The sequence below is a fragment of the Protomyctophum parallelum genome, assembly GCF_964188405.1.
Source record: "Protomyctophum parallelum genome assembly, chromosome: 3".
Lineage (NCBI taxonomy): Eukaryota > Metazoa > Chordata > Actinopteri > Myctophiformes > Myctophidae > Protomyctophum > Protomyctophum parallelum.
In genome coordinates, this window is record NC_139698.1 from 25,794,258 (window position 1) to 25,812,653 (window position 18,396).

The window sequence follows — 18,396 nt, forward strand, 5'->3', positions numbered from 1 at the left end:
AACACCAAGGTTTTTGTAGAAGGCTTTGATGTGCTCTACACCAAAACGCCCAGAGTGGGAGGGCAGTTTGCTAACCAGCTTTGTTGCAATGTTTGTAAAGAAGATGTTCAAGTGGTTGGCTACATCGAGTTTGTCAGTGATGAGGGTGTTATTCGATTTGATGTTTATGTTAGTAAACCTGGTTTTTAGTTTCCGACCACAGCCTAGTTGGTTGTTTAGTAACTTCCATAGCTCCCGAGGATTGTTTTTGATTTCCTCGGCTTTATCATTGATAAAGTTACATTTGGCTGATTTGGTCATGGCAATTACCCCGTTTCTTAGCTTGTTACACTGGGCTTTTAGGTTGCACAGTTTGGTTTGGAGATCACTGTCGAAGCGCTTGCACTTGGCTAGTTTGGACTTGCATTTAAGAAGTTCAGAGCATTTGTTGTCTCTGGCTTTCATTGCAGTCAGTATGTCCGAATTCATCCATGGCTCCGAGCGGGTTTTGACCCTGACGGTTCTCAAAGGAGCCATGATGTTTAGTACTGATGTAAATTTGGTTTTAAAGCCAAGCCATGCTTCTTCGACTAGTGAGCTCCTGAGCACATCGGACCAATCCAGACTCTCCAGTTCAAGGTTAAAGGCCTCACTAGAGTAGGTTTTGAGGTCCCTAGATATGACTGTTTTGTGACAGTCAAACTTTAGTTTTTGTATTTTGCGGGTACAGAAAGTCATAAAATGATCACTGAGCCCACATACAATAACCCCTTTCTTTGAGATTCTGGATTTGTCCGAGGTCAGAATGAGATCAATGACAGTTTGAGTAGAATCACACACTCTTGTGGGTTGGGTAATTAGCTGACTGACACCATGCAGATCACAAAACCGACTAAATGACTTGAACACAGGAGCTTCCTTACGACGCATATCCGTATTGTAGTCGCCAATCAGGATTTTCTCTACACATTCCTCCCCAGCTAAGCACCCCTCAAGTATATCATAGAACTCATTCTGATCAGGGGGTCTATAGACGGTGCCCACTAATACTTGACTGTCATCAAGCTCTTTGGAGGTGTGGCTATGTGTAGCATCATATACTGTACTACTTATCTGGGTTGCCTAATGCTATCATAATTGTTTTGTGTTTGATGTGATGCCTTGGAAAACATTCAGACTCTAAATGTGTAATTGTATAGTTGGTCTAACTCATGGGTCATGGTTTACCTGGTTTGAGTAGATTGGTCCAATTACTAATCATTGTGGGTGGGGTCTCACCTGGTATATAAGGGAGGCTTGTGGAAATGTTTGGGAGGGAATCAGTTTAGCTTGAGACTAACAAAGGAGACAACTCCAGGGGAGAGCTGGCAGGGCCAGGAAGGCATAGCCTGTTTTCAGTTTCTTAAGTTCTTGGTTTGTTGTTTTTCCTTAGTTGAGTTGTCAAGTGTCAGAGTCAAATCCAGCATGGGCCGGTCACTCTCAAATAAAATACCAAAAAAGATCTACATTCTTGGACTGTCGATTCTTGGAGCCTTGGCCGTTCGGGCAACTTTACAATGACTAAAACTAAATTAAAACTATTCAAGAGACTAATGACTAAAACTAAAATCAAAATGTGGTGCCAAAACCAACACTGCTCTACTCTTGCGTATACAGTGCATCTCATCCTCATTACATGTCACTATACTTCTCAGCCCCATTTTCAATCGACTGTGTAGACATAATGCCAGTGCCAACACGGCTGCGCGGTGTTCAATTTGGGCGTGCGGTAGAGCCGCAAATTGGGGTATTATAGTATCATTTTGGTGTCATTTTGGGACAGACTGACTGAAAGACTGACTGTGACTGCCTGCCTGCCCGCCTGCCTGCCTGCCCTCCTGCCTGCCCTCCTGCCTGTTCTCCTGCCTGCCCGCCTGCCTGCCTGCCTGCCTGCCTGCCTGCCTGCTGTGCATGGCGGGCTTTGGATCTTTCCACAGCTATATCCCACAACGCAGCATGCACTGTCTGCTGTGCAGACAGAGCAGAAGCTCTCAATGGTTTAACCATAATCTACAGGTATGTGTTTTAAATAGACACTAGTGATTTCTAAGATGTGATTTGGGACCCTAAGCATGCATACAAAATCAATATCAACACCTTACTGTCCAATACTTATAGGGAGGGGGGGGGAATTATGACAGGCAGTTGCTGCTGTTAAAATATGACTCCCCAGTCAAAAAAACAATACTTTGTTTTTTAAATAGACACTCATGCTTTCTAAGGTGTGATTTGGGGCCCTAAGGATGAATACAAAGGGAATATCAACATCCAATTAGATATGGAGGGGGGTGAAAATTATGACAGGAAGTTTCTGCTGTCAAAATACAGTATGACTCCCCAGTCAAAAAACCTATATGAAATTATACAATAACTAAACACAAATCTCACTTGAATTGGATTGCAATACAATTTCATCATTAAAATAAATGTTTTGGGGGGGCCCTGGGCTGCCTGCAGCCCACCCTAGCCCAACAGTAAATACGGGCCTGGACAAGTATACACACTTCCTCTCATGAAGGACTCACACTGCGATGCAGTGAAGGGACTATAGTGGACAAGAGATCATTTTACACTTGGTTGCATGCTGAAAATAGCAGATCTACAAGCTTGTAGATCGGCTATTTTCAGCAAATGTAAACATTTCGACGGCCGCCAAAATACATTTTAGTCGACTAAATGAAGTGTAGATTTAAATGTTTTGTTTTCACTTCCTTATAGATCACTATAGTCACCACTGCTGTTTTGTTTTGTTTGTTTTGCTTAGTTTAGTTTAAGTTTATTTTGAGCCATTTCTGTTTCTGTTCATTGAGCTGTTTTCTTTTGTGTTAATTTGATGTCCCCCCCCCCCCCCCCCCCCACATGGTGGCGAGTACGTGCTGCTAAACCTGTTGCATCTGGATGCCAAGGGGAGCCTTGTTGGTGTATTAGCCGACGGGCCGTATGGGTGGCGGCAAGTAGAACATCACGTTTAGCCCACGACCAAGGTTTGGCTGTGAATGCGAGCACCTCTTTTCACTGTGTCGCTCTTGTTTTCCTGCATGCTGTGTGCTGTGCGTGTGTTTAGTTAATAGTTTGCCTTAGCTCCCATTTGAGGCTGGTCGACTGTTTGCCTATTGGCCCACTGGCTCCAAAAGTCCAAATGTAACATGGTTTCCTTTTATCAGTAGAGCGTTTGACCTGTGCATTGTTGTGACTAGGTTTTAGTGGTCTACCATTTTATAATTATATGAAATTGGACACTTGGTCTAATAAATATTTGTATTCCTACTGTTCAAACGTTTAATAAATTCCTGTTTTTGCAACTTTGTCTCAAGTCCTTATAAATGAACTTGTTGGGGAACCCAGTTTACTGGTCTATTCAGATAATTCCTTGAACGATCTCAAGGTGGCGTAGTCATAGCTATAAAAGTAAATCCTTTGCTACACTTGGTTACACATATAATAACATCAGTGTGTTATAATGTGATCTAAAAGCACGCTAATATGTTTAAATAACTATAATAAAGGATACATTAAATATAATATCGCCTGGTGCAATCATCAACAGCGCTGCCTGTGTCTGCTTGCAGTAACAGCAGCACAGCCTGCCTGTCACTCAAGACGGCCGTGGCCATGCCTCCGTCCCCTTTTAACGGAAAGGGAGGGACGTTACAGCAGAGAAATGAACCTTACAGGTCGCGGTGCGTCTTGTTTTGAATTCTTAATTCTGTTTCGAACAACACCAACGAAAATCTAGAATCGGGTTATATTTTTGTTTTAAATACCTATTTCTAAGTTTTTAATGAACAATTTCTAAACGGTATTCAGAAAACTAACCATATTCTATGTTTTAATTTACCATTTATATATTTTCAGTTTTCAGAACACCAAACCGTATTCTGAATACTGTTTGTCAAATACGAAATTAGAATTCAAATGGCCTTAAAATACATGGACCCGGGTTCCACCCCCCCACAGGGAGTGCAGTGCCATGTATCGAGTCGGTTGGACCCACGGTTCTCCAGAACCACCACAAAAGGCTCTGGTCAGGCTCTGCCAGTGGGCCTAATGAGGCCAACTCCTTTCACCTGTGCAATTTCCGGCCTCTGCCTCAGCCAATCAGGCTCTGCCAGTGGGCCGAATTGATTGCCAAGTACACTTTTCAGTTTGCCGTCTTCACACACAGGCACATACACAGATCTCCATGTGGGAGACAGTTAAAACGGGTGCTATGACAACATATCATTAGGTTCCCAAGTTGCATCGTTCCCTAGTAGGCCGGTGGCCGACTGCGACGGGCACGTACAGGTCTAGTATTTACAATTTTATACTTAATTTTACTCCACTATAAAGCTCAGAGTAAAATGTCAAACTACGATTATTAGAAAACATAGTTACTTTGAAAATAGCCAATCTACATCCTCACAATAAAGATTTGTTTATACATTTGAAACCTGAGAAATGGGACATTCTGCATTATACAGCTGTTGCATATGTATAGAATAGACACCCATGTTTTACCACCACTGATCCCAGAGCATTGCAGCATTTTCCCCTAAAGGCATTCCCAATGAAATGTCAAAATGAAACTGAAAGTATCCTGAAAGGATCATTTTTGTTGAATCCAAGTGCTCAGCCCTTTTTTGCTCGCATCTCATTTTCTGCATTTCTGGAATATTGGCTTCCCCCACTATTGCTTCAAAAGACAACTTTTATGTGCCAAGTCAAACAAACAGAGCATATACCTGCCATGCTTTGACTCTCCATTGCTACATATTGGAAAGTACACATGCATTTGTGTTTGTGGAATTGCCTACCTGATCCTGCTATTAGGATATAGCTTTTCACTAGTCACTACAGATAGATTTTGACGTCTCCAGCCATGGGGTGGACCTACAGAGCCATCTGGTAAGTCTGGCTGGCTGGTGTGACTACCAAGCCAATTGTATGTTCAAGAGTGCATTTTCACTGTTTCCTGCATTCAAACCTGCACCCATTGAAGAGCAAGACTGAGCACCCCATAATGCACCAGTGGATCAAAACTTAATAGTGCATGGGTCACCAGATGGTGTAGTCTTAGACGTGGGGAAAGTTTAACAGAGGACTGTTAATTGTGGTGTTTAGTGTATATGCGTCCTGCCTCTTCTTCAATGCAAGATTTTAGAACATGTTGCCTTCATTGCAGATCATTGTACAGTTATGTGATTCTACAGTGCCCCCCTATAGCGCCGCTGCTGAGTATCATTATTAACCACTTCGTTGGCAGGGGTCCCCCAGGGGTCTATGCTGGGTACTCTCTTTTTTCCCTTCCACACCAAATCTCTTCTCCAAAAATAGCCAATCTCCAAGTCACAAAGTTTTACAGCGTTGTGATGCATTGTTGTGAGCTCATAGATCTGCTATTTTAGTTCACCCCTGAATAGAGATGCTGATGTGATTAATACAATTTTGTGTTGAATTACCAAACGGTAAGTTTCCACAGCAAATGTGCTTACCACCAGTATGAGGGTTGAGGAGAGTACATGAGTTGTAAGAAATATAGGGCAATGACACTTTACTAGACAACGGTGATGTGCAAATCACAGTATAAATAAAATACAAAAAAATAGTTCACTTTCCAGCCAGTAGTACATCAATATGATGCAGTTGCAACAGTTCTGCCATTGCATCAGTGGTGTTTGTTCTGCTGTTTGAATCAACATTGGACCAGGATCTCTGGTTATTGCAAAACAAATTAAATTGTTGAAAAACTATATCACTTAGACTTACTTTTTTGTTATTGTTTTTTAATCTCTAAGCACCAGCAGCCCAACCAAAATGAGGAAAGACTTTGAAAAATAATACGGGTCTTGGCTAAATAAATCATAGCTAGACAATTAGATAGAATAGAAGAAAATGGAATAGAATATAAATCATTCAAGACCATTTGGCTTTGTGTGACACACACACACGCTAATAGAGATCCCACACTCCTGTTCTTCTGTCCGTGTCCATTTTGGAGGCTTCTCTGTGTGTCTGTTGTGTGTGAGTGTTGGCGAATTCCCCGCTCAGAGGCTGACCCTCCCATGCACGGTGAGGTCCAGTCCCCCCAGTACCCCCAGCCCTACCCCCCCAAGCAGCTCAGAGAGTGGCACCTGGCCGTCCCCGAAGGCTACCAGATCAAGCTCACCTTTGAACACCTGGACATCGAGGCCTCCGCGGACTGTTATTATGACTCCCTCACTGTAAGTGATAAATAATTCCTTTAACCCCCTGCAGTATACTTTGTTGTACACGTCAAATAGCTACAAGCTCGTAGGCCGGCTATTTTCACTGAATGGCTACGTTTACATGAGCAGTTAAATCCCCTTTTCATTCCGAATAGAAGTTCAATCCTATTAAACGTTGTTATGTAAACACCTACAAAAACGTACATCCGAATGAAAACGCTCGATGCGATCTAAAAACCATTCCGATGTCACTGGCCGGATTACTCCGATGTTCAATGTGATTGAAAGAAAATTGGACTCATGTATACACTGCTTCGGATGTAAATTAATTCTGGTCTTTCTGAGCATGCTCATTTCCATTGCGCTCCAACTCCAAGGCGCTCAAAAGCCTCATATCCAAGGCGCGCCGAGGAGTTTGCACATAGAGCGCGTTATTTCGTGCATTTTGTGTGTGTGTGTGTGTGTGTGTGTGTGTGTGTGTGTTCAACGGTCTCTCTCTCACACTCTCTCTCTCAAAAGTAACGAGCGACCCGATACAATAATAATCAGTGTGTTGCATGCCCTGGACGTGCTGTAGATAATAAAGTAGGCTACACATAAAAACGAGATGATCACCTTCCCAGCGGAGGGGAAAAAAAGACGGTAAACATAATATGTCCGTCCCTATCCAAGCAGCAGCCTCAAAACTACTGCGGAATGAAATGATGGGATTTCAAAGTGTCCTCTTTCGTCTGAAAGTCACAATGAATGAACTGCCTATATTTGATGTGTCCAACAGATGGCGTAGTTTCACGTGAATTAACATGTATCATGTCTTCTATCACTTCTCCATATAAACACTCATTCTGAATGACCATTTCCCATGTAAACTCGCTGCAAAAAACATTACATCGGATGTATTTTATTCGGAAGTATTTATTCGGAATGATCACCCTTCATGTAAACGTAGCCAATGTTAGCCTATTTTTGCTAAATGTTCACCCTGTTATGTTCCCATTCCCCGAGAAGGTCTTGCTAGGGTATATATACATCAAAGTGGGGTTCGGGGGTGGTCCTTGAGAGGGTTCCAGGGCATCCCCAGCTAAATGTGTTACTACAGCATCACAATTATTGTAACCATTTATCCATATTTTATACCGTGGCTATTTAAAAACAGCAGATATACAAGCTCACAGCGCATCACTTCGTGCCGGAGCTGCAAACTTGTACATTTGCTATTTTCTTTACATTTTTGGAAAATATTGTGCTGGAAAAGTGTTTTAATCACAAATTTTGTCTTCTCTTACGGAGGTCCCTGGAACAAAACGGTACGGTACAGTATACGATACTGTACAGTACCGTAATTTGCTATTCACCATAAGGGCATCTCTTGGAATTGGAGTGAATCTACAGTAGTTGTAGTGGTAATTGTTCAGTAATCAGTATAGTGGTTTTCAAACATTCCCAGTGTGTGTACGGCAAGCAAGTCCTGGGGAAGTTCTGTGGACAAGAGAACTCGGCTGATGGTCATCACCCCGGCGACCAGCCCGTCGTGTCTCCAGGCAATACACTCAGCCTCATCTTCCAGACGGACGACAGTAACCCTGAACCCCATCAACCCATTGGTTTCTCTGCTCACTACCAGGCTATAGGTGATGTATAGGATGCACTCCATCAGCCTACTGGTTCCTCTGCTCACTATACCAGGCTTTAGGTATTCTGCCATTCAAAGCCAAAGTGCACATTGGACACATTGTCAATGGCTACGTTTACATGAAGGGTGATCATTCCGAATAAATACTTCCGAATAAAATACATCCGATGTAATGTTTTTTGCAGCGAGTTTACATGGGAAATGGTCATTCAGAATGAGTGTTTATATGGAGAAGTGATAGAAGACATGATACATGTTAATTCACGTGAAACTACGCCATCTGTTGGACACATCAAATATAGGCAGTTCATTCATTGTGACTTTCAGACGAAAGAGGACACTTTGAAATCCCATCATTTCATTCCGCAGTAGTTTTGAGGCTGCTGCTTGGATAGGGACGGACATATTATGTTTACCGTCTTTTTTTCCCCTCCGCTGGGAAGGTGATCATCTCGTTTTTATGTGTAGCCTACTTTATTATCTACAGCACGTCCAGGGCATGCAACACACTGATTATTATTGTATCGGGTCGCTCGTTACTTTTGAGAGAGAGAGTGTGAGAGAGAGACCGTTGAACACACACACACACACACACACACACACACAAAATGCACGAAATAACGCGCTCTATGTGCAAACTCCTCGGCGCGCCTTGGATATGAGGCTTTTGAGCGCCTTGGAGTTGGAGCGCAATGGAAATGAGCATGCTCAGAAAGACCAGAATTAATTTACATCCGAAGCAGTGTATACATGAGTCCAATTTTCTTTCAATCACATTGAACATCGGAGTAATCCGGCCAGTGACATCGGAATGGTTTTTAGATCGCATCGAGCGTTTTCATTCGGATGTACGTTTTTGTAGGTGTTTACATAACAACGTTTAATAGGATTGAACTTCTATTCGGAATGAAAAGGGGATTTAACTGCTCATGTAAACGTAGCCACTGACTTATTTGTGTATCCCAAAGGTCAAATTATCCTTCATGACTTTGGGGGATAAACAATTACCTCACCTGTGCAATTTCCAGCCTTTGCCTCAGCCAATTGATTGCCATGGCAACCCCACACCTGACAATTGATTAGCCTACTTAACCAGTCCCCTTTTCACAGTCAGTCAACTTGCCCTCTTCAGACACAGGCAGATCTCCATCTCCATGTGGGAGACAGACAGACAGACAGACAGACAGACAGACAGACAGACAGACAGACAGACAGACAGACAGACAGACAGACAGACAGACAGACAGACAGACAGACAGACAGACAGACAGACAGTTAAAACGGGTGCTATGACAAGTTGACAACGGGTATTAGGTTCCCAAGTTGCATCGTTCTCAAGTAGTTCCCGTAGTTAACTGCACTTTGGCTTTGTAGAGTAGTATTTTAGGATGCGCTCCGCTTTTACATATGCTTTGACCTTGAGCTAAATGTACAATCAATGTATTGTTAGATACATTTAGTGCATCCTAGTCAGAGCCAAGCTAACCAACATTACCAACAACCAAAGGTTCAAGGGTCACAACCAGAATCCGGTGATTACTTATCCACTTAGCCGTAGTCCCCCAGGCTTCTATAGTCGGCTCCTTTTTCCCTCTACACTAAATAAAGCTGATCTACAAGCCCTCTGTCTATATCTGTTAGACACTGATGAGTGTTCAGCACCAGAGCCTGAGGATGGTCTCTGCTCTCAGATCTGCCATAACACCCTGGGCTCCTACCTCTGCTCCTGTCACCATGGCTATGAACTCCGCCCAGACCAGCGCACCTGTGTCTGTGAGTACTGTACACACACTCACACGTGTGTGTGTGTGTGTGTGTGTGTGTGTGTGTGTGTGTGTGTGTGTGTGTGTGTGTGTGTGTGTGTGTGTGTGTGTGCGCGCGCACTGCACTGCACTGCACTGCACTGCACTGCACTGCACTGCACTGTGCGCACGCACAGTCTCACGCATGAAATTGAGAATGAAACGGCACAGGGAACACGCAGTTAGTTAGGAATCTACTAAGAAATCTGCCAAGCTTAATTTCAAAACACAAAAATGTCAATGTATATGTACTGTATGTATTTAATAATAATAACTTTTCTAAACATTCCACAGATTAAAATGACAAAAGGGAACTTTTTTTGCAGTTGCTAGTTACAGGTGGAACAGGAATGAATGAAACATCTCAACTCCATACAAAGAAAACAAAATTCCCCAAACTCTCCCTCTCCAACTCCTGTCCAGTGTCCTGTGCTGATGGTATATTTGACGAGCCTGAGGGGCAGCTGTCCAGTCCAGGGTATCCTGAGCCGTCACCTCTGGGCCTGTCCTGCCAGTATGTTATCTCTGTAGAGCCGGGCTTCGTCGTCACCCTCACGTTCAGTGACAAGTTCCACGTTGAAAGCATAGACGCAGAACAAGGGCCCCAGTGCCAGCATCACTGGTTACAGGTAACGCGGTCAGTGTTTGATAATATCCTTAGACACTGTAGCGGTAATTATGTGAATGACAGTGATGCAAAATGTTTCAAAATGCAGCCAAATAATATCTGTTTTATGGCTTGCTGCTTTTTTACAATATCAAAAAGTACAATATCACAGGTATCTGATCCCAAAAATTGTGAATTGCGTTAACACAATTTTTGGGTTCAGAATCAGATACCTGTGATACTGTACTTTACCATAATCACAACAAGAAAACCTTCCTTGTTGTCTGCAGATCTCACCGACACAACTGCAGTGCTTCATAAGAATTAACAGCATAGCTGGATCATGTTTTTCTTCTACACAGGAAGTTAAGGTCCTTGCACACATGGTTTTTCGGAAAAACCTGTCCTGCATGATGATGGATGAAGTGTCATATTATCACGTCCTGTCTTGCACCTAGGTCACCATCCCAGAGAGGGAGCCCATGAAGCTATGTGGAGGGAAGAGTCCCGGCCTGATGGTCACCAACTCCAGCACAGTCACTCTGGACCATCACACAGACTGGGCTGGATTCAGCCACGGCTGGAGCCTCGACTACAGCACCCACAGTGAGTGAGTGAGTCGCTTGTATGGAGTTGCTCTCCATAGACAGGTTCTGGAGCGTATGTGCTCAAGGGAGGGCAAAAGATTCCAGAGATTCCTTGCGAAGCACCGCGGAAGCATGAGTGTGCGTCACAGAGCGCATGTTCGGGTCTGATAAGTCCCTGAAAAGATGCGCTGTGATTGGCCAGTAGTCAAACCGAGAGGCACCGTGACGTAGCGTGCCTTCCACTCTTCCGGCGTACTTCCTCCCCCAGTATAAAGTCTTCCGCTCTCCCGTCGACACGCATGGCTCCAACGACTGCAGCGGCCAATGAGGCATCATTGTTGCTCACCCCTTCTTCCTGTTTTGAAAAGTGTGATTGAAAACCGTAAGGGCTACAGTTTCAACACTTGGAGGGGAGGTTCATAATTACAAAAATCAGTCATGGTGGTGCATGGCAACCATAACCGCCCACTTTAGATTTTTAAATATAACTCTTGAACCATGTACGTAACTGTTGAGGTATTGTTCTGTTTTGATTATTCCCAGGGGTGCAGTGTCCTTCTCCCAGTAGTGTGACTAATGGCAGGGTCACTCCTAACTTCACCGACTATTTGTACAGAGACTACATCCAAGTGCGCTGTGACCAAGGATACAAGCTTATGATGGTAATGGATGGAACTGTTTTATCCTATCTCACTTATCTTGTGATGCACCCACTGCCTTTTGCTATTACCTATTTATTTTTCATACATTAGATTGACTTCCCGCAAGTTGTTGTATTGACCTTTGAAAACCACAACACCAGCGTGTTGTTTGTTCAATTTCTTTTATTTTCTTTATTGACTGCCTTAAGACCTGAGGTCGATTCTACAAATATCTTCTAAATCCTGACAGTTTTCTGAAAAACCTATGTTTCTGTGTCAGTGGTGCTCAAACTATTTCATGTCAAGGAGCCCCACAATTATATGTAATTGGCCGCCGATCCCCATCTGAAAATATGTTGTTCTAGTGACTTCCCAGAAGCTAAGATTTTAGTTAAAAAACGTTTGCTCTGAAAGAATATATATTCTTTGAGGCACAGTTTCACAATTATTTCAAAAATAGCAGACCTAGAAGCTCATAACGTGGCACTCAGTGCCACGCTATGAGCTTGTAGATCTGCTACTTTTCAACAGTTAAGTATAACATAAAAACTAAAATACTCCCCCTCTCTCTCCATCCATCCATGTATCCATCCAATCAGGATGGACAGGAGATCCAGAGTTTCTCTTCCATGTGTAAAAGCAATGGAGAGTGGCACCTCTCTCTCCCAGAATGCCACAGTGAGTAAACTTTTTAAACCAGTGTAAAACCAGTAAAAAAACTTGTGAACATTTCTACATGGGTATTTACTACTTTGGGTACTTTAAGTACATTTTTACTTTTTTACTCAAGTAAATGTTAAATAATTTTACTTATAGTCCTATGGTGGAATTGGTAATAAACCTCAGTGCAGCATGAAAAAGGGATCAAGTTTTCCCAGGGTTGCGGAACAAGCAAGTCGATAGACGAGCTGTGACAGGAATTAAGAGGCCTGTGACCGGCTTTTTTTGAGAGGCAGGGGATAAATGGGACTCTTGAAAGAAGCTTTGCCAAAGAATCAATGTGGTGTTTAAAATTGTACTTGTTATCCAACACGCGCACACACACACACAGACTAATCACTGTTCAAGTGCATCGGGTGGTTTACTAGTAGTTTTCTCTTTCACTTCCCACAGCCTGAGTTTCTGAGACAAGATTTAAAATCTCAACAATTTGTTCACAATGTCCAAACACAATGCAAGGCTACCCACTTAACATTGACTTCAAGTCAGTCATTTTCCTCTGCCAGTGTAATATTGTGGTGTGTGTTATTCTTCACAGTAATGGACTGTGGCGATCCTGAAGCGCCCCTCAATGGAGGCGTTACCTTCCTGTCCGGCTCTGAGAATCAGTATGGCTCAGTCATTCAGTACCACTGTAACGAACCTTTCTACTCCCTCCCTGATGTAGTCAATGGTGAGATACTTCAATGATGTTGAGAAATGTCATTGCCAAACCATAACAAATAGATTTATGAAACATTATCAGTATTGTTTTGTTGGCATGATCTTCCGGACCTCAGTTGGGGGTCATATGATGTCTGAGATATTTTGTCAGCGCGATGTTGAGCTTGGTCTTCTACAAACCTGTCTCTCACCAACAGTACTCGCATGTGCAAAGCATTTACTGTATACAAGTCCCAATCCTGCAAACAAATATTCAACGTTTCCCTTGTTGTTTTCCTCTGGTGTTCAGCAAATTACACATGTGCGGTAGACCGAAAATGGACGGGCGACCATGGTTTGCCAGTTATTCCACCATGTATACCAGGTATTATGTTTCTGTATTAAACCATGCAGCTCTGACCATTTGTAGTATTTGGACATGCATATAAAACCGCCTCAACAACAGTGTTTGTTGAAGCAGAAGACCTTTGCATTGCAGCTAATAGCAAGCACTTATTCCTTAAAGCAGAAAACGTGATATTAGTAACATCAGAGGGAACAGATTATAATGTTAGTAAAAGGGTTCTGGAACAACATACCTCATAAATATAACACAGACTTGCATTCTCGGACCACTGATGATAAAATTGCATGTCTCTCCAGGGTGGTGCAGCTGGGTCAAGATTCCTGCCCACCAATTTCCCCCCAAATTGTCTAATGACGGCATGGACTCACTTTCCAATCATTAGCTATCGATAGTAAGTTACTATTTGCAATTTGTGCAATATAAAGCTACACAGATCACAATAGTATTAGTGATGAAGTTCCACTAAACAGGCTGGCTGCTTGTGGGCATGTTGACTAGTGTGATGATATTCTTCATACTGTACATCAATTGCCCAAATGAAAATGGTGAAAAAAAATCTTCATCAATACTTATTTGAGAACAAAAGTGCTTCAAAATACAAATGCATACAGTCAGCCTGTTGTATAGTAAGGCTCATACATAGTCTGGATTTACAGTGGTGGGGTGACCACCGAACTACAACATGACGTCACGAGCCGCGGTGAAGAGCAAACCACCGCCACCGCTCCAGCCCTTCTCTCTGTTTTTACTCACCACCGCTCAACGTTATTTCAGCTCCGGTGGTCAGCTCACCACCGGAGCGGTGGTCACCTCACCACCGAAAATCCAGACTATGAATAGGCCTTTAGTCAGCGTGGCCCAAGCCAAACAATCTCAGATTGAATTCTGTTGCCTTTGAACAATATGATGGGGAAATTCAGCCAGGATGATTACATTGAAAACAAACAAAGTTTACTTTAACTTTTGCTGGATCACTTGCCCATATTTACTTCAAAACACAGTTCTTCACATACTGTACTTGTAACCAGTTATTTTCCCCTCCCTGTCCAGTTTGCGGCAAACCCACAAATGCGTTAAGCATATTTGGAAAGATCATCAGGGGCGACCGTGCTCCACCCAACACCATCCCCTGGCAGGTGATGCTGGAGGTGAATGGAAATAGAGGTGGTGGGATAGTGATTGAAGGCCGCTGGGTCATGACTGCAGCCCATAATTTGAACCATGATGGCGAAATTGTGGAAAAAGGCCATGTAAAGGTAAGCAGATGATCAGCAATCAACAGACCACGTGCTGCCATGTGATGTGCCACCATGTGGGGGCAGCAGTGACTCAGGGGTAGAGTGGCCCGTAGAGCAGCCATGCAGTTCCCAGTTTGATCCCGGGCTCCCCCAGAGTTAGTGTCGAAGTGTCCTTGAGCAATACTCTGAGCCCCTAATTGCTCCCGATGTGCAGGTTGGTGCCTTGCATGGTTTCCTCCGCCATCAGTGAGTGAATGGGTGAATGGTGCACATTCTATATGTAAAGCGCTATCAAAAGTGCTACATAAATGCACCATTTACCATTTACTGTAACAATTTGTGATATTGCCTGTATTGATTGAATTCTTTATTGGTCAGAGTCAGACATGTAAACAGCACGTGGTACAGTAATACTGTATTATTGCTGTTATGAACATTTGTAATACATTTTTATAATGTAAAACGTATTAAGGACAGGCATTAATGAGCTTTGAGCTTCGGCCTATGCCTTTTCGATCAACCAAACAGAAATGTTTAATGTAATGTGACATTGTAACGATTTGTTATACTGTTGATGATGATCGAAATAAACTAAGCTAAACTAAATTGATAAAATGCCAGCAAGATTTACATCATACTCACCCACAATAAGCTTCATGTTGTGAAATCTCAGTGGGTGAGCTTCAAAGTGATTTCCGATTTATGTCTTGTGTTATCACAGGCATTATTGCATAATTATGATCATTTAATTTTGCATAGATTATTTATTGTTTTTGTATTATGGATAAACAGATTTCTATTAAACTATTGCTTTATTATTACAGGTTTTCATGGGAAGTAACAATGCAAAGTTAATAAGGCAAAAGCCTGCTGCAGTGGAATCTCTCCATGTTCACCCCGAGTACAACAACGTCAACCTCCGTGAGCCAAACTTTGACAACGATATTGCCTTGATGAAACTACAAGAGCCCATCACCTTTAACTCTGCCACCATGCCCATATGTCTGCCAAAAGAGGACTCCATATACCACAGTGGCGTGGGGCTTTACATGGGGTAATAACAGTGGTAGTATATTAATTGTATCCTTCTCTTCTTTGTCTTTCAAAGATACCCCTTTCATTATATGCTCTTATTTCCCTGCGCACCTGTCACCAGCCTTTTGAGGTGTGCATCGGCCTTTTGCTATAAAGAACAATTGAAGTGAAATGATGATTATTCTAGTACTACTAATAGCAGCGCCCACCATGGCCTAATCTAATGCCTCACTGATGTACAGTATAGGCCTAATGTAGGCCTATACCACTGTGAGACAAGGATTTTAAATCACTTGATTGCTTCATATATTTAGTTCTTAGGCTATTGGGAAGTTCAAATCAAAACATCAAAACTACAAACTGGTATGAAAATGACAAATTAATGGATAATAATAATAACAAATTAATTTAACTGAAAGCTAAAAACAAATCACATTATTGTTGTCCTTGTATTATGCAAGAAATTCTGTACATTTTTATTAAGAAAGGAGGCACTGTAGAACAGACTTATATGATAGTTATGGACGGTATATATATATTAATTATGATAACCTAATAACTCTAACTCAACTAACAAACTTTTTCCACAACTAATTAAATTCCTCCTACACAGGCTTATATCCGGTTTTGGAATTACGAAGATCAATAACCGCTTAACGATTGACGACCACCTGAAGTACGCACAGATTCCTGTGCAAGACCCGGAGACGTGCAGTAACTTTATTGAGCAGTCGAAGAGAAGCCAGACTGGCAATGAAAAGGCTATATCAGATTTAACAGCCAACATGTTCTGTGCCGGGTCCGATCAAGACATTGACGATTCTTGCCAAGGAGACAGCGGCGGTGCTCTTGCACTACACGATGATGATGGACGCTTCTGGGCTGCAGGAATCATCAGCTGGGGAATCGGCTGTGGAGTGCCTGGCAGTTATGGAGTTTACACCAAAGTGGTCAATTACCTGGGCTGGATAAACAAGACCATGCAAGAGAACTGAATGATTTAGAATAAGGCCAAATCATTAGCATTACTCTTCACTGCATTCTAGTGCTCTCTCTCTCTCTCTCTCTCTGCATTGCAAAGAAGACATATACATTAAAGTCTCCCATATTTTATGCTACAGTATTTATTTCTTTAATATACTTTTAGGATTTCTGCACTTTTTCTACAACACACTTTTTTTGTTATATGGAACTAACAACATAAGATGATGAATCCCATTTTGACTGTCTACTCAATTAATGTTTATAAGATAGGCTTGCTTTATAAATTAGATAATTTATTGTAGTCACCAAAGTCATAAAATAAGCTGTTTTTATTGATGACAGTATGATGATTTCTTGTTTTAACATTATATAGTTTATTAGTTTTCTTTGGTTGCGAACTTGCAAGTATTTTGTAGTGTATTTGTCACACACGTTACCGCAGTGAAATTTGTTCTCTGCATTTGACCCATCTCTTGGAGTGGTGAGCCGAAGCCGTGCCGCACTCTGGGATTCATCATTTGATTACTTGATTTGACCACCACCCTTTGATGCTGAGTGTCAAGCAGGGAGGCATTGGGTCTTTGCATGGTATGACCTGGCCGGGGATCGAACCCCGACCTCCCAGTTTCAGGGAAGACACTCTAACCACAAGGCCACTGTCTGGTGCCATGACATAAGTCCAGGGGTGCCACGGAACACTTTGATAATATTGAGAATTCCAATTTCATCAATTCAATTTAACTATACTGTAGAGTGACTGTGTGTGTGTGTGTGTGTGTGTGTGTGTGTGTGTGTGTGTGTGTGTGTGTGTGTGTGTGTGTGTGTGTGTGTTTTCCATCAATTGTAGCAGGTTGGTGTCTTTACCTTTGAAAAACACTACACCAGTACAGTGTTTGTTCAATCTCTCTCTCTCTCTCTCTCTCTCTCAAATATATCCTTGGAATGTTATTTAGTCCAGTTGCCAGCAGATGGAGTCAAATCACACCATTTTAAGGGGAAAAACACCAGCAGTCATGGTTAAGAAGGAGCCAGAGGGGATCCATCATTCCATCTACTCATCTGTTGCTGTCAGGCAGAAACATCTTATCTCCATATATTTAACTTTTATGTTTTTCTGTATACTCTTGAGTCCTTGGAATTACAAAGGTTTGAGGTAGAGTGGTTGATGATGGGAACCGCAAGGTTCGATCGCAGGCTCCCCCAGAGTTAGTGCCGAAGTGTCCTTGAGCAAGACTCTGAACCCCTAATTGCTCCCGATATGCAGGTTGGTGCCTTGCATGGTTTCCTCCGCCATCGGTATATGAATGTGTGTGTGAATGGGTGAATGTAATGCACAATCTATGTAAAGCACTTTGGATAAAAGTGCTATACTGTACCATTTACCATTTGTTTAACTTAATTCTTACACATTGGTGGAAAGTAACTAATTACAAAGTACTGTACTTAAGTACAATTTTGAGGAAGTTTACTTTTCTGGATTATTTCCAATTTCTAATACTTTTATATATAATACTAATAACAATAAATATTGTACTTTTACATTTATTTGAAAACGTTAGTTACTAGTTACTCTGTAGAATTCGATTATAATTATAAAACATACATTAAACACTTAAACAAACATATAATAGACAATCTACAAGTTCATAATGCATAATTTCTACATTGCAGTATTGATACTTTTATTTAAGTAAAAGATTTTAGTACTTTTTCCATCCCTATTCATACTCCAGTTTTAGGTGATATGGTGACCACCGAAAACTCGCCGCTCCCACAAATGGTAAATGATGAATTTACTGTATACAGTAGCACCTTTATCCAAGGCGCTTTACATAGACTGTGCATTATACATTCACCCATTCACACACTCATTCATACACCAATGGTGGCGGAAACCATGCAAGGCACCAACCTGCTCATCGGGAGCAATTAGG

At 42.1% G+C, this 18,396-nt stretch overlaps 2 protein-coding genes across 3 annotated transcripts in view; one reads left to right on the forward strand and one right to left on the reverse strand.

Annotated features, from left to right (window-relative positions):
* Nucleotides 1–18,396, reverse strand: part of LOC310856111 (uncharacterized protein) — a 38,119-nt gene that overhangs the window by 17,606 nt on the left and 2,117 nt on the right. Inside the window, exon 3 of one of the 2 annotated variants that reach the window (XM_083761340.1) lies at nucleotides 16,305–16,442. The exons of the other annotated variant lie outside the window; for it this stretch is intronic. The gene's annotated coding sequence lies outside the window, so the exon portion shown is untranslated. Of the gene's footprint in view, nucleotides 1–16,304; nucleotides 16,443–18,396 lie in introns of those variants that run through there. 2 annotated transcript variants of the gene reach the window in all.
* Nucleotides 4,873–16,708, forward strand: c1r (complement component 1, r subcomponent). The gene is made up of 13 exons (XM_083761328.1): nucleotides 4,873–4,905; nucleotides 5,999–6,221; nucleotides 7,654–7,837; nucleotides 9,481–9,612; nucleotides 10,065–10,270; nucleotides 10,707–10,854; nucleotides 11,379–11,497; nucleotides 12,076–12,154; nucleotides 12,735–12,869; nucleotides 13,149–13,223; nucleotides 14,256–14,461; nucleotides 15,268–15,497; nucleotides 16,092–16,708. Exons 1-13 carry the CDS (start codon nucleotides 4,880–4,882, stop codon nucleotides 16,471–16,473), a joined length of 2,145 nt encoding a protein of 714 aa, XP_083617454.1. The 5' UTR covers nucleotides 4,873–4,879; the 3' UTR covers nucleotides 16,474–16,708.

What these genes read in the sequence shown, in the direction of transcription:
- c1r (XM_083761328.1), top strand. Translation starts at nt 4,880, where the DNA reads ATGGGGTGGACCTACAGAGCCATCTG. An exon ending in TGCTCACTACCAGGCTATAG is followed by an intron (nt 7,838 to 9,480) that starts GTGATGTATAGG and finishes TATATCTGTTAG; the next exon opens with ACACTGATGAGTGTTCAGCA. An exon ending in CTCTCTCCCAGAATGCCACA is followed by an intron (nt 12,155 to 12,734) that starts GTGAGTAAACTT and finishes TATTCTTCACAG; the next exon opens with TAATGGACTGTGGCGATCCT.